General features: G+C 40.2%; 1 protein-coding gene across 1 annotated transcript in view; it reads left to right on the top strand.

Moving 5' to 3' along the window:
* Positions 1-16048, top strand: part of LOC104409059 (kalirin) — a gene marked incomplete at its 3' end in the record, with an annotated part of 77605 nt that overhangs the window by 26704 nt on the left and 34853 nt on the right. The window contains exons 12-20 of the mRNA XM_010018838.1: positions 388-497; positions 1346-1415; positions 3090-3179; positions 8046-8138; positions 9501-9612; positions 11363-11553; positions 11972-12073; positions 12743-12885; positions 14238-14340. Coding sequence (XP_010017140.1) covers positions 388-497; positions 1346-1415; positions 3090-3179; positions 8046-8138; positions 9501-9612; positions 11363-11553; positions 11972-12073; positions 12743-12885; positions 14238-14340 — 1014 coding nt within the window. The remainder of the gene's footprint in view (positions 1-387; positions 498-1345; positions 1416-3089; positions 3180-8045; positions 8139-9500; positions 9613-11362; positions 11554-11971; positions 12074-12742; positions 12886-14237; positions 14341-16048) is intronic.

Genomic DNA, 16048 nt, shown 5'->3' with positions numbered 1-16048 from the left:
GCGAAAAAGCAGTGAAATCTGTTAGCTTTCGTATTCCTGCAGTTTGAAAGATTTTTGTGTGTGTAATGTTACTGAAGTGGCAAAACCATCTTATCTTGCCACTGTTTCTGCCTGCAGTTTTTGGACACCATCAGTTGGACAGCAAAGACAGATGTTGTTGGCATGTTTTTCCTTAGACAACTTCTAAGTGTCATCACTTTGGATTTCTCTGGAGAGCTTTCTGTGACAGTGGAATACTTAATTTTTTTAATGTTTTTTTTAGCTTGTTAGTTTGATCTCAGAGTACATAGTTCTCTTGTCAGCCTGTGCCTTTGGCAATAGAACAGGGAGATCTATTCTTTTTCATTGCATTTATTCACAAAGCTAAGAATTGCTGGTGTCTTCCAGACTTACCTTTGGGAAATGACAAGTGGAGTAGAAGAAATACCTGCTGGGATCCTTAATAAAGAACACATCATCTTTGGCAATATTCAGGAGATATATGACTTTCATAACAAGTAGGTTTTCCTGACAGTCCTGTTAATATTTACTGACTAAGGAAACCAAAGGCATGTGTATACCTATACAACCATATGGTGTCTGCAGTGAACATCTACAGAACAATGCACACAGGAGTGTAAAGTGATTGATTCAGATTTGCAAAATAATGTTTGATTGCTTGCTTTGTTTGTTTTACAAAAATGAATTGCAACTTATTTTAAAATTTGTCTACAGCTCATTAACAACATTGAAGATACTTTATACTGATGTTTTGTAGTCCTATACATGCTTTCCATCTCACAGCACTAGATCTAGTCTCAAAGTTTGCCTATTAAAAATATAATCTCTTGGAAAACATGAGGAGGGGGAAAAGAGATGGTTGACATGAGCTGGGTTAATAAGTAGCTTCTCTGCAACTTGGAGACTCTCTGTATTTAATCTGTAACTAACCATAGTCCATTTTATCAAGATAAGACTGTGTATCAGACCAGCTCAGAGGGCATTGTGTTCCTGCTATAATGTGAATGCAATAGCAGTTATATACTTAACATTTAGGGGTGATGAATCCTGCAAGTTCAGTCTGAATTTCAAAGTCTGTCTTCAAGTTACACATCAAAACCAGAGCAGTTTGAAAAAACAAATCAGAAAGCCCTTCCCTGTTGAAGTTCTGGGACTCTTCAAGTGCTTCAGCCAGATAAATGCAGCATCATACACATAAAAACGGTGAGAAGAGGCTGCCATATGCATGCTTCTGTGCAAGAAGAAGATAGAAGTATTGATCATTAGCACTGGTTAACTTGTTGGTCATTCTGCTTCTCCTGGTTATTTACTGTAACTAATTACTTTGGTGTTTTCTTTTTTCCAGCATTTTTCTAAAAGAACTGGAGAAATATGAACAACTGCCTGAGGATGTGGGCCACTGCTTCGTCACCTGGGTAATGAGGCTTGTTTTCATTATTTATTCAAATTAATTCCTCCATCACAGAGGGAAACAAGCTAGGAACTGGAGCAATGATTAGATCCTTAGTGATAAGTGAGGTTAGGAGCTAATCTGGAATGATCGCTTTGTCCCTCGCTCAGTGTGAAAGGTTCCCTTCCTTAACTGTGCTCCTAAGCAGTGGAGCGAATGCTTTCTAGAGCCTCTCTTCTTGTCCTGCACTGACTAGCACAGATTTTACCTCTACTGGTTCCTGTTTAATAGTATTTCATTAAACCAAACCTATACGTAGGTGTGACATTCATTGTGAAAGGTCCTGGGAGGGCAGACCTTTCAAATCTTACTGTGCCTTCCCTGGAGAATTATAGTCATGCCATGAGGACTCTACAAAGGCATGAACGACATATTTCATCAACATTTTCGGTCATAAATTACTGTCAAATGCTGAGCCACTGTGCTCTCTCATTGTATTACCCACTGCCAGAGTAATTTCCAACAGGACCTTGAAATATTGATGCTGACAGTCTTCATGGGTGTAGGAGGTTCCAGGAATTGGCAAAAGTAATTTATCTGTATGAAAGCTGTTCTCTTTTCAAAATATTTAACAGGCAAGTCAGCCATCTTCACGTTTTCTCTGCTGGTTTTATTCATGTTTCAAAGCTGGGAATTAGTATTTTAAAAGTCATTACAGAAAATTGTCACTTATCAAAAAAATGAGCATGTTTGGGTGATTTCAAATGGGCTTTTAATTTAAAAACATGACACAAATATTGATGAAATGGATTCAGAAATATTTTTTACAAAGCCATTAAATATTAATGAAAGATGGACACATTTTATGTATCATTCTATGCAAAATCTTCATGGTACGTTAAGATACTACCACATCATCTCAGCAATAGTACATGTGCAGACCTGTGTGTATGGTTACAGACATGTATAAAAAGCTGCCTGCCCAATTGTCCCGTTATGTAGACACTTCATATAAAAAATGGAATAGTAATAAAAGAAAGCTATTATCTTCTTCTGTTTGCCTGCTTCTTTCTGAGACCAAAGTTCAATAATGCAAAATTGCTTTAAGGCAGGAGTGCACATATGCTCTTAATTTCCCTTTAAAAATAAATAAATTAGGAAGTGAAATCCAAAACACTCCTAGCACAACATAAAGTTTGTACCATTAAAGACTGAACCAAAGTAGGAAAGGCAAGTCTCGGCCAGGCATCACAAATCTGAACCAGTCTTAAGTCAAAAATGTTGGCTCAGTCCAATTTAAGCTCATGGAGTCTCTTGCCCAGTTTCTACACCAGCTTTATTGTCAAGCAGATGACAGAACCAACACTCATGACTGGGTCTTGAGACTTGCAGACTTCTGGATACAGTCTGTGTAATTAGAGCTCTTAGAAATTATTTTATATCTGGATTCACTTTTTAGACCTTCCCTTTGTATCATTGTAAAGAAAGCCTCTCATAGCTGTTATATGGTGCACCTCATTCTCCTCAGAACTGCCCAGGTAAGGTAAGAACTGTCTGTAAGTCTTTTGTTTGTAATTTACAAATCTTATGTCTCTGAGGGGAAGGTTTATCACCTGTGTGTGTCCTGGTGAGCCTTAATGAAAGACTGGGGACAGAAAAATAGCTTATCTTGCTTTTCCTTTGATGTTTGTTTTCACAGGCAGATAAATTTCAGATGTATGTCACCTACTGCAAAAACAAGCCTGACTCCAACCAGCTCATCCTGGAACATGCAGGGACTTTCTTTGATGTAAGCAGCCACTGCTATTTTCCTTCAGCGTGCACAGGGCATCTGAAACACCTTCTTACATCTGAGCAACGGGTTCCTTTTTTTGCTTTGGGGTTTGGGTTTTTCATTCCACTGCAGATATTCCATGCTGTGAAAACTGATAGGCTGTGGTGTGATGTGTGATCTTCATCAGTGTGACAAGTCATTTTTGATGGAGACGCATATTCTTATGGGAACCTTTGTGCATTTTTCAGACCGAATCCTTTCTAAAAATCTGGTTTAGATGTACCCTCTACTTCTGGGTTTAGTGGTAGAATGAAAAGCAGATCCCATTATATTTTATGACTTCAAATCCCCCAGTCCAAAACAAGATGCTGCCCTTCTGTTGTGCAAATTTTACCCACCCTATTACACATTTGCTTCATCATGCTAGTAAGGAGTTCTATTAACTGCAGTTAGACTATTTCCCTTACAAGCACTACACCAGGTGATAGACATTTGCAGGCTCTAACCGCAGTTTTGTAGGCTGAGAAAAACCTTTAAAGCTTTTGAGTACTTTTAAACTAAGCTTTCCCTCTGATTTTTGCAACATTATCCATTTTTCTATGCTTGACTGCTACCTTATAGCTTTAATTAGTCACCTTTCTGAAAAAAAGTTAAGACCTCTTTTCCAAAGCATTGAAAATCTCATTACAAATGTAACCACTCAGCAGGATCCAACCTGTGATGTGGTTGGCAGCTGAGGTGAATCGGCTCCTCTGGGTTTCCTATGTGGCAATGGTTATAGCTTTTCAGTTAAACTCAACATTGAAAGATCTTGCATGAGCCAGAGGAAAACTGATGAACTTTTCTTTTGCCTTGTTACCATATGGCCTGAAAGTAGAATTGAATCGAATTGAAGAGATTTTCCAGGAGGTGGCGCTTGAGCTTGTTGAATGGTTGATCCTGGTTGGTGACTCGTGGAGGGTTTGAACCGCCTTAGGTGTCTGTCAGTGCGGTTTGCACAGGTTAAAAGTGTTTCCTCTGCTCAGCTTTTACACTCCAGCTCTGTATATGGGCTGGAAACCTGCCTGACGTTTCTTAATAGTGAATATTCAAGTGTCTGTATCTGACACTTGTTTTGCAAGGGGAGATGTTTTCCTTCTATCGGCAGGAATTGTGCTCCACTATCAAGTGAAGACTGTGCAAAAAGAAAGCTGGAGATCACCCCCTCCAAAAAAAAAAATGAAATCCTCTAAGGTGGTGCAAAGTACCTGTAGATCCTTCTTATCTTGATCTTGGACTGGCAGTGGTCCAGTGGTAGGACAGGGAACAGTCTGGCCCAAGGAATACAGGTTCTTTTCCAGGCAGAACCTGGAATTTCCCACGATACCCTAATGGTGAGAGTTATCTAGAATAACACCCCTTCATAAGAAACCTGTCTGAAGATCACAAGTTTACAACTCCTCAAATTGTATAAACCATAGAAAGCCATCTTTGGGATGAAAACAAGCAGTCCCAAGTCCCAGTAATCTGTTTGAACTGTTCAAGTCTATGAAAAGTTTGTAGCTTCAGAGCTTATTGTAAAGGTTAGATAAGTAGGAGAAGGAGCAAAAAATAAGTGACATATATTGTACGAAACTGAAGAGAATTAGTAACAATGCTGTCATAGCTGGGATGTTCTAAGGATGTAAGTAAAGCCATATATGTAAAGAAAAGCAGTTTCTCTTCTTAGACCAGTTAATACAGACAGAAAATTATGCACAAACTCTCAATTATAAAACTTCCCTAATTTATCCTATAGCTTTAGTGTAATAAAGGATAAAGGGTATTATCTTCCCTCCCTGCAAATCTTGCATTTTTTATAAAATTCTTAAGTTATTGGTATGGTTATAATAGCTGGAATTTGCATAGGGGATGGAACTAGTATGCTTACTCTTATATGACTGCAGTAGACTTACAAATTTAGTTCTTTCACTTTTTGTATCTTTCTTGTTCAGCATTTGAGAGTATTACTGTTTCAAAGATATATGATGCCTACCATGTTTAGCAATCTTTAACATTTGTAATACCATATACTTCAGGCTAGCAAGATGTATATTTGATTACCAACATGTGCTGGGCCTCAGCTTCAGCTGGTGGAAATCAGCATATTATTGCAGTGATCATGTTGATTTTATTGTCTGTTATTTAAATGAGCTTTTGTTCTCAGGACAAAACTAGAGTTTGTTTCAGTCATCTGCATACTGCTTCTATTTTGAGTATTTTTTTCTTTAAATCTTGGAAAAGATCAGTTGTTACATTCAAGAAGCCTCAGGGCACCTTTAACTTGCACGACCAGCATGGAACATGGTAAAAGCTCATTGACTTTTGTAGCATTGCAGAGTATTGTCTTTCTGCATGGATGATGGTTGTTGGACAGTTTCTCCCCTGAGCTGGAGTGTCCCTTAGGAAATAGGCAGAGGCACAAGCAGAAATATTTTTTTCTGAAATTGCTCACCAACCATTTGTGTCGTGCATTACAAAACCTGAATGTTTTGTGAGAGCTTTAGCACTGAATCAGATTACTCAGCAAGCCGTTAGTTTGTATACCCAGTTCAGGATGCAGTTTGTCCTCCTACGAAACAACTGTACATCATTAGATGACTTACCTTAATTTGTGAATCTCTTTAGACATTTTATACAAAATCTGGGCACTTTATCATTGCTTCATGGTAAATTCAGCAATTCCTATGGTATGAAATTGTATTCAAGTGTTCCTGTTTCCATCTTGTCCATTCAAGGGCCTCTGAGGGTCCTATGCAGAGGACATTCTTGGAGTTTGGGATTCTGTCATTGCATGTAAGATTACACATTGATCCTGTGCTGCAGCTCATAGAGTTTGCAATGCACAACTGCCAGCACCTCTTGCCTTGTCAGATATCTTCATTTCTTCCAGGCCCCTGGGGCACTTTTCCACCCAGGAAATAACTTGTGTCTGATGGTGAGCCATGGTGCAACTATAATGTGAACCAAGCTTGCTTTAAACAAGAAGCAGGGCAAAGTAGAAAGCACAGAGCCCTGTGGCTAGCTTGCTTCTTAAACCTGCCAGCTGCTTCAAAGATAACTCAGATATATCTGCACTTCAGGTTACTTAGAGGCGTGTGAGAAATGTCTGCACTACTGTGCTCTGCCCTGCACAGACCCACATTACATCCAGACATCTCCAGTTGTTACAAACCAACTCAAGACACACTCCAGCAAGTTGCCATCTTACTCCAACACTTGAGGGACCAGAGGGAGAAGCTGCAGGGAGAATGTCCCTTTCCAGCAATGTACTTGTCCGTTTGCCATCTAACAGTGCTATTGCCTTACTGCTGCGGGTTCCTATGCATCAGGGACAAATGTCACTCCACCAACCCACTCTGTCTCTGCACGGTATGACCAGGGAGCATCCTAGCAGAGCAAGGAATGCCTGAAGGGGTGACATTTTGCTGGGAGCATGTCCTGCTGTTCAGAGAGCTGGGAGGAAGGAGTAAAGCTAAATTCATTATTTGGATCCTGCAAAAACAATTGTACTTAGCTCCAGGAAGCTCACGGACATGGCCGAGGTCTTGCTGGCTCCTGCAGTTACTAGTAGACTTCCAAGCTATGCTCTGCAGGCAGTGTCCCTGTTTGGCACCAGCCGTGGCTCAGCTTCATGCAAATTCCATTAATCTGCACACAGAGCCCCTTCTCTCTGGGTCTTGTTCGTGGCACCAGTGATATTTTTTTCTAAGACAAACTTACCTAGTACAAAAAAATATATATCTGTTGGCACGTTGTGTGAAAAGTGGCTATTTTTATATCCAAGCATAAACACTGGACCTAAAAAAACCTGGTAACCTCCCCAGTACTCAGCAGAAAATCAGACTGTATACAAAAAAAGAATCTCCATTCTTGGCAGCTCTTCCACCTTCATCTTCTGTGACTTCTTTACAGCTCCAAATTTACCCTCCAGTAGCTGGAGATAGGTCCCATTCTCTTCCCCATCTGCTCCTGTAGGAACCAAGGATTTCCTGATGTTCAGGAGCAAGGGGAGGCATGCCTTTGTGGAGACAGAAGGAATTCCAACCTGTTCTATTTCAGTACAGAATCTACCACTGTAGGGCATAAGTTTGAAGCCTTTTAGAAGGCTAATTATGTGGTTTAGCGCCCTGTAAGATTATCAGGAGCTCCTAACTCCCACTGGAACCAGCTGGAGAGAAGCAGCTGGGCACTTTGCAGACCTAACCAGGTGCCTATCTGCACTGTCTCCAGAAGTTCACACGTGAACACATCACACAAAATGTGTGATCAGCACAGACATTTAGGTTGAAATTCAGGTGACAAAACAGAAGCATTCAGTGCTGTAAAAGATGTCATAAGGGTATCTCTCCTGGCCCCCAGGTGCTACCTCTGAATACCATAGGTCTGTCATCACCATGTCAGACCTGTTACTCGCATGTGGATATTTCAGCTATCCCCAGGGCTTTCAAATGGCACTAGATGCTGAAGTTTAGACAGCTAAATTACGCTCTACGCATGCAATTTAATTTAATGTCACTCCATTTTAATTGGATGTTAAGACTCTGCTTTCAGCCTTCATAGCTAAGAGAAACCGGTTGACATGAAAGATAAGTCGTATTTAAATTGAAGCCTGTGTAGTTTACTCAACGTAGCCTTAGCTTGACTTGCACAAAGTCCCTGCAGTTTAAGCAGCCTTAGGGGAACTCTGCAGTTTATTGCCAGCCTCTCTGAAACCATGGTTATTTGCATGTGAGCTTAAAGACAGTTAAAAAACTAAACAAAGAAAGCCAGAGATCCAGAGCTAAACTTAGTTATGGGTGGTTCTGTCTGGCAGCAGTTTAATAGTTTTCCATGACTGACTACTGTTTTTATCTCTTCTAGGAAATTCAGCAAAGACATGGTCTGGCCAACTCTATCTCTTCTTACTTAATCAAGCCTGTCCAGAGGATCACAAAATATCAGCTCCTACTGAAGGTACCATAGTGAGCTCCCCAAATCAGTTCATGAACATGCAGAGCAGTTCGTGGGTGTAATGAATTAACCTATTCTTAAGGGAGCTGTTTCATTACCTGTTCATGACCTGTAAGCAGCTGCTGCTGAGCTGGTGCTCCTACTTCCCAGGCCTGAGCGTGGCAACAATGTGTGAAATCAGGTTGGGTGTTTGGTTATTTTAAAGGAAAAGTCTCACAGAAAGAAAAATACAAACAGCAAAAAACTGATCACCTGTTACAACTCTTTGTTTGTGGGGGGGGTTGGGTTCAGGTTTTTTTGGTTTTTTTTATCCAAGTGGATTCAAACCTAAAAAGTGAGAACTGGGAAAGGGACATTTGAAGGGATGACAGGACTGTTTACGTTCTTTCTTGCTAAAGTTTGTGACATGTAATATTTTGATTAAAGGCTTCAGTGGCAACAGTAATGAACTTTGGGAAATTTCACTGACTCTTGACCCAAACTGCTTCACTGGCATTAGATTCTATTTGGGAACTAACATGCTCACATTTGAAAAACAGGGAAAAGCTTCATATACAAAGCAAGGACTTCTAAGTGAAACATTAACATTTCCCATTAACAAAAAAAATAAAAAAAAAACCACCTTTGTTGGTTTGTTGTAAATTGGTTACAGGTTTTTGCAATATCTTGTGACTAGGTGAATTTTAGATGTAACTTAGAAGAAAAAACATCTGGGTGTTAAGGGAAGAGACAGAATCTGACTTTGAAAAGCTAGTACGAGATAGGATGTTTCCTGTGTATACACCAAAGGACTGATGTATTGTACTAGGAAGGTACTTCCTGACTACATTTAATGTGTTGACAAATTTGTGCTTTGTACCAGTTTAGTGAAACAGCACACAGGTTTATCATAGTCTAGTGAGCACTGTGGGACAGCAAGCCTGCACTGCACAAATCATCTGATAATGGAGATGCTAAACCACCCCTTCAGTCATCACCCCTTTGGTTTCTTCCTCAGGCAAATCATTCCTGAAGGGATCTCCCTGCCCTGGCCACAGCACACTTGCCAGCCCTACAGTACTCATGAGCACTGAAGGATCAGGCAGGGGTCCTGCAACCTGGCTCGCACAGCTAGACTGACTGATGACTGCAGCATAGGCTGCAGGTCCCCGGGAATCTGAGTGCACAGTGTCACTTGACAGCACCTTTTACAGTCATTCTCATTTGATTCCTACAATCTCTGAGCATCCACAGTGGGTTTTGATGCAGTTCAGCTTTCTCCAGTCACTGTTAGCAAAGTAGTTACATGTACCAAGTAACACATTCAGATATCAAGCCAGTATGTTGATCAGAGTTTGTTTATCAGTGTTCTGCATTGCTTCTTAGGAACTGCTGACCTGCTGTGAGGAGGGCAAAGGGGAACTCAAAGATGGTCTGGAGGTGATGCTCAGTGTCCCAAAGAAGGCCAACGACGCAATGCATGTCAGCATGCTGGAAGGTAGCAGATGGGCAGGTGGCCAGGGCAGGGGAGGGACCACTGATAAATGAAGCCTCCTTGTAACTTGTGTAGAAAGTTAGTACAGGCTGACTGTAGCAATACTGGTGATTGATCGTAATTCTCAGGTGCTTCCTAGCTCGTTTCTGGTATTTCTTCAAAAGTCTTGGAAGAATAAAGCTGTCTAGGAAATCTTGGGCATTTGTTTACTTATATCTTATGTGCCTGTATATATATATTTATATGTGTGTATAGATATATACATACAGGTGTGTATATGTATGCATACGTATAATGTATATACATATTTGGTTAAAACATTCTTACTTAATGAAACAAAAATCCTCCTCCTGAAACAGTATCAGTTTAGCTCCTGGCAGCCATAATGGTTATTGGATGAAAACATTTCTAAATACTGTCTCAATATTTCAAAGGGAAAAGTTCTGGTTTTCTGAGTCAAAACAACTGGTGTTTCAAAATATTGGTATAATTATTCCAAAGATTTATTAAAAAAAAAGTATTGAAAAGTATTTCAAAATGATAGAAAAATATTTTGATTGCCTCAAAATTAAGTCTTTTATTGGCTTTTTGATGTGTGGAGTATTTCTAAAATTTAAAAATTTTATTACGGACAGAGATGCTTTATTGCCTCGCAAACATTTTCTTGGCCTGGGAAAATCATTTCCATCCTGGCTTGAGTCAGAACCAGGAAAGAAGCAGAATATTAAAACAGGCAAGAAAAAAGAAATGGTGCCAGTAGCTAAGCAGCACGTTAAGACCAAGTAGTTAAAATTGCAGGGGGTAAACTGACCCAGCATAGGTAGGAACACTATAAAGATGGTTTTAACTGTGGTGTCTGGTGAAGAGCCAGGTTTCCCAAAGTAATGCCTAGATAATCTGTCCACATGAGAAGACCAGCACCATGCAATAATAAAGAAGCAGGGATGACTTTGTTAGGGTAGACAAGCACTTGTACAGTTGTCCTCTGAATAAAACATTATTCCTGAATATTTGGAGCAGGGACCAGAGCTGTTTGGCATGAAGAGCAGTGGGCTGTGCTGGTGAAAGAGCAGTGTCCAGCACTGGAGAGAAGTGTGACCCCACAGCTGAGACAACAGCCTGTGGAGGGCACCTTGCACTAGGGACTTCCTTTTCCCTCAAGCATCCCAGTTATTTGGAGGGTGTCCTGTGATCCTCAGCCATGTGAAGGTTTTTGACATGCAGCTTGGAGAATGAGTAACTCCTTCTGGAAAGCTTGTTTCAGACACCATACCAATTTACTCTCAGATGTAGCTCCCCCACACCACTGCTGTGGACTCACAGCCCCCTAAAGTTTGGGTTAGCATGCTTGAAGGCATCATGGTATGATGGGGCACTTCCAGCCACTGCGTGTTGCATTTCTCTGTATTTGTATTAACATGCACAAGATCTCTTGCTTTGCAGTTCTGTGTACTGTAACCAGCACTGAAATCCTTATAATATTTATCTTTAAGTAGTTACTACTACATTTTAGCAGCAGTCTCATCTAGCACATGTGACGTATTTGCCTCTGGTGAAACAATTACATCATTGCAGTAGGAAAAAGAAGAAAAATATTTTCACTGGGGCAGTGGATGACCATTAATATCCTTTCAGAATATGCATTAAAAAAAAGAGAGAAAGACCCTTTTATTTCAAGTCCTTACTGCTCTGATGTTTCTGGGCATTACTGGTCCCAAGAACAAATACAAGCTAATGTATTTTGTGGTTTTAGGGTTTGATGAGAACCTGGATGTCCAGGGAGAGCTGATTCTTCAGGATTCCTTCCAAGTATGGGATCCCAAGTCTCTCATTCGGAAAGGCCGTGAGAGGCATTTGTTTCTCTTTGAAATCTCTTTGGTGTTTAGCAAAGAGATTAAAGATTCTTCAGGACACACAAAATATGTTTACAAGAACAAGTTACTGGTAGGTGTGGCTGCAAAGAAAATGTTCTGGGTGTTGTGTTTCTTGTAGGTAGAGGTGGAGTTTGGGGATGGCTCATATGTCCCCATGCTGGGTTGGGGATACTCATGCCACCTGGAAGGGCTGGCTCTGGACCCTGTGGGGCTCACCTGGAAGCTAAGCTCACAGTGAGTCTGGAGAGATTTAAGGCAGTGAGATGTGAAGGGTTGGTGGGAAAGACAAGGATGATCACTCAAGCCATTCACTTCCCTGCCATCCCCTGGCAGTTTTCTGGTTCTTTTATCTGTGTGTAGGAATTAGAGGCAAGATCTCACTCCCCTATCCATCTCTGCCTCTCCACTTCTCACTACAAATGTAAAGTTTTCTAGAATCATGAGACTTCATATACATGCAATCTCTTATTATCTCTCCTCCACACTAGACCTCAGAACTGGGGGTGACTGAACATGTTGAAGGAGATCCCTGTAAATTTGCTTTGTGGTCTGGACGAACACCATCCTCAGACAATAAAACAGTGCTGAAAGTAAGTCTTTTCTGCTTGTTTTCTTTGACTGTAGAGCTTCTAGTTGAGGCCCTGGGAGCACTAAATTAAATGTCAGTTTCTTCCCTCATCATATTCACATAGCTTCCGTGTGTGTCAGCAGGGTCATGCCTGCATCAGGAGCAATTCAGCTCTAAGGCCTCAGTATGAATCAAGATAGGGCAGTTGTGCAGCCTTGCTGAAATTACATTCTTCTTGCAGCCTGGGTTGAGCAGCTGCACACTGACACAGGGCATGTCTCAGGGTGTCTGTCTGGGAGGTATAATTGTATTAGTCCTTTGCCACTAGGCTTATCGAAGGTCAAACCTCCAGAGCTGACAGCCATTTCTGTCAAGTGAGTTTCTAACAAAGAGTGTGTTATAGTTATGTTGTCTGATAACCTATTTCCCCTCTGCAGAGTATGCTGTATTGCTGGTATTAAATATATTTATCCAGAGCTTAGGTGCTTTGCTGCTGCTTGCCAAGTAGGTCTGGTAAAAATACCTTCAATTCTCAAGGGGTTGCCAGGTACTTCAGCAGCTAAAACTATGCAGCAGAGAGGAGAAGCAGTTAACCGTGCATTTTCAACAGCCAGCCATGATTCTTCTACATAGGAGGTGACATCCTTGGAATATTATAAAGTCTCCGTTTTTCTGTCTTGTGGAATTTTAGGCATCCAGTATTGAAACAAAACAAGAATGGATCAAAAATATCCGGGAAGTCATTCAAGAAAGGATTATCCATCTGAAAGGAGCTCTGAAAGAGCCAATTCAGCTCCCCAAGACACCAGCAAAGCAGCGGAACAACAGTAGAAGGTAATCTCAGTCATTCCATACCACATGAAATCACGAGTTTTTTCTTGACCGACATCAATGTAGTGTCTGTGGGCTTCTTATTGTATTCACTTTTTCTTACTATAGTTAAAAGCAGTTTTCATCATGTTTGCTTTTTATATGTTGTCTTGGCAAAAGTAGCTAGAAAGTTTTTCTATGATATACATACAAAGGTGTTTTAATTTACTCATTCAATGTGTTAGAGAGACATAAATAATAAAAATTCCTCAGGGTCCAAGGTTATGTTTCTTTCCCAAAGTAGAATTTACTTCTTTATATATGAGTGTTAAGAGATTTTGGTTTTCTCCCTGTTTGGCATTTTGAACTGTTTGACAATGAAAATCACAGCTGGTCATGACAATGTATTATTGCAGAGGAGAGTTGATGTTTCATCATTAAATACAAACTCATTTCAGCCTGTGAGTTAATATTAATTTTTTTTGTCAACTTCTTTGAATCCTGAATTAAATAGGAATTGCAGAAAATTAATTGTTCTTTTGCTGTTATGCCGGTATTCCCACCTGTAATTTGATAATCTCAATTTCCTCATCAAGTTTTATCACTCTTGCATATTATAGAGGCATCCAAAGCATGAGCAACCAAGGTCACCGAGAACACCTGTAGCAAGGCAGAGATCCAAACATTTCTTCCTGGAGACATGCACCAATACAAGAGTTTTCTAGTACAGAATGGAGATCTTATTTACTTTTTCTTTTCCTTAAATACGTATTTTATATTATTTAAAAGTTTATTTTTAAAAGACCAGTAAAAATTTAGGAGGACTGTATCTATACAGCAAAAAGGAAGAAAATGCCCTCTGATAGCAGACTCATAGGGTTAGACTTGTAGAACTCTATATTGTCTTTATTTATGTTTGTTTGGATATAATTTTTATGACTTAGTATTAAATTCCTGAGAATGTTCCTGTGAGACTAGAGAAATATCCCTTCCTTCAGTGCCATCTATAGCCTGGGCTGAATAGTTTTGGTTAAGGCAGAAATCTAATTGAAGGAAAATTTTTGCTTGACACCCTCATTACAGAGCTATTTATGAACACAAGAGTTGTCTTTGCTGTAAACATGCAGGCAATGGCCATCCTGTTTTCAGCAACTAAAGTTGTTATTATGTGCTAATCCAAACCCTATGTCTGAGGTTGACATAATTTTAAATTGCAAGCTACGTAGCAACATGAGCTGCATCGGTGAGGTAATTTTAGCACAAAGCCGGCTCTGGCACACTGACTCGGCACTTCTCAAATCCACCTATAAAGTTGTGCACATTCCAAGGTGGTGTGTTAAGTAAGCATCATTGTTTCCCTATTATGTCTTTTGCAGAGATGGAGTAGACGATGCAGACAGCCAAGGAGATGGCAGCAGTCAACCTGACACCATTTCCATTGCATCCAGGACGTCACAGAACACAGTGGACAGCGATAAGGTAGGACTGAAATGTGAAAATACACTGCAGCTAGTCACCCCCAGAAAAATGTAAGTGAAGAACAGAATAGAAGGCAAAATAAAGCAAGCTGTCCAGGTGCTCCTCCGTATTGCTGTTTTATATAGTAACATCTCTGTGTGGCTTCTTTGTGGTTAATACACAGAGGTTGAATTGGCTCTGAAGAAGTGCAGCCCAGAGCAGTCTTTTCTTCCCTACTAGAACTTGCCCTGTGGGACTCAGGTTCTGAATCAGCAAATGGTTGTGTTCCGTATTTTCCCTCTGAGCTAAAATCAGTAGTCTGTTGGAGGGAATACAGGTGCTTACACACCAATTAATACAGCAAAATTGGGATTCTGGCTGGTATCTTGAGAGCCAGCCCTTTTCAGAGAGTGATTCTGGACCCCTCTTCTCACGGACATATGGTGAAGCATATGGATGGCCCCGAGACGCACTAGATTCTGTTGGAATGCCTCACTCTGTTGGCACGTACGTACTTGCTGTTTTACTTATCAGATGATCTGAGTCCAGATTCCCAGCTCCACTAAGATGTCTGACTTGAATTTGTCACCCTGATACCTCCAACTGTGGTCTTCAGCTGAATTAGCAGTTGGTGGTAGGAGTAAATGGGCTGTTAGTAATAATTTGCCTTAGCTACGCTGATGGGATTTGTCATATCCACTGAATGTCCATAGTCTTTTCATATGTTGTTTTGAAATCATGTGTATCTTACTACAGAATTCATCTTTTTGCACCATTATGGATTTATGTGTTTGTCAGGGCTTTAATTATGCTGCCACTTACAGAAGGTAAAATGGTGTCTTCACAAAATCATAGTTCAATTCTGTTGTAAAGTTTGTAAGTAAGGTTCAGCGCAGACATTATTTTGAAAGCTGGGCTCAGAAATAGGAATTAATTACAAATCAATTACCTTTGTAAGATCACCAGTTGTATTTATCTTAAAGTCATGTTCCCATGCATTTGCTTTTTTGACCAACAATATGCATTAGAAAAGTATTAATCCTCACAATCCAAAAGCCACTGTAGTGTATGCAAATACTTTGCCCAAAGTTGAAGAAGTGTTTTCTTATGTCTTCAATCCACAAGGAATTGCCTTCCTTTTCAATGTTTTTCACATTTATCATTCCTGAAAAAGGCCCTGACTTAAGTAGAGTACTTAAGATCATGCTTTATTTTAAGTATATGCATAAGCTTTGCTTGTTTGCTCCAAGCCCATGGACTCAGTTGCATGAATTACGGTAGACAGGCAAGGTCTAGATAAGATGCTCCGTACTGCATGCTGGAGCTGCATACAAGATCTGTAGTGCCAACAGCACAGGAAACTGTCAGTCTGTAACCCAAAAGATAACCCCGCATAGCAACAGTTGGTTTAAGGATGCAAAACCTGAAAAGGTTATAGGAGTTTCTATGCAAAACCTTCTTTGAACTTAATAGTGAGTGTGTGTGAGATAAATTAAGCATCATATCATATAGGGAAAAATTTCTTACCACTGGGGAAAAGCCAAATCAGTTCTAGGACTGTGTCATGTTTTTTACTTTTTTAGGTGGGTAGGTTCACTTGCTGATTTAAGTGTGTTCATGTGTCCTTATATATATTTAATGAATAGAAACAAATTCCGTTGTACAGCTAAGCTTAAATATACTTGCATGTGCTTTGTGAAGTCTGAGCAACTAGTGTATCATCATTAGG

This window comes from Nestor notabilis, unplaced genomic scaffold (genome assembly GCF_000696875.1).
Source record: "Nestor notabilis isolate BGI_N333 unplaced genomic scaffold, ASM69687v1 scaffold32777, whole genome shotgun sequence".
Lineage (NCBI taxonomy): Eukaryota > Metazoa > Chordata > Aves > Psittaciformes > Psittacidae > Nestor > Nestor notabilis.
The sequence above is the reverse complement of the archived record's forward strand: the minus strand, read 5'-3'. Positions and strand labels throughout refer to the sequence as shown.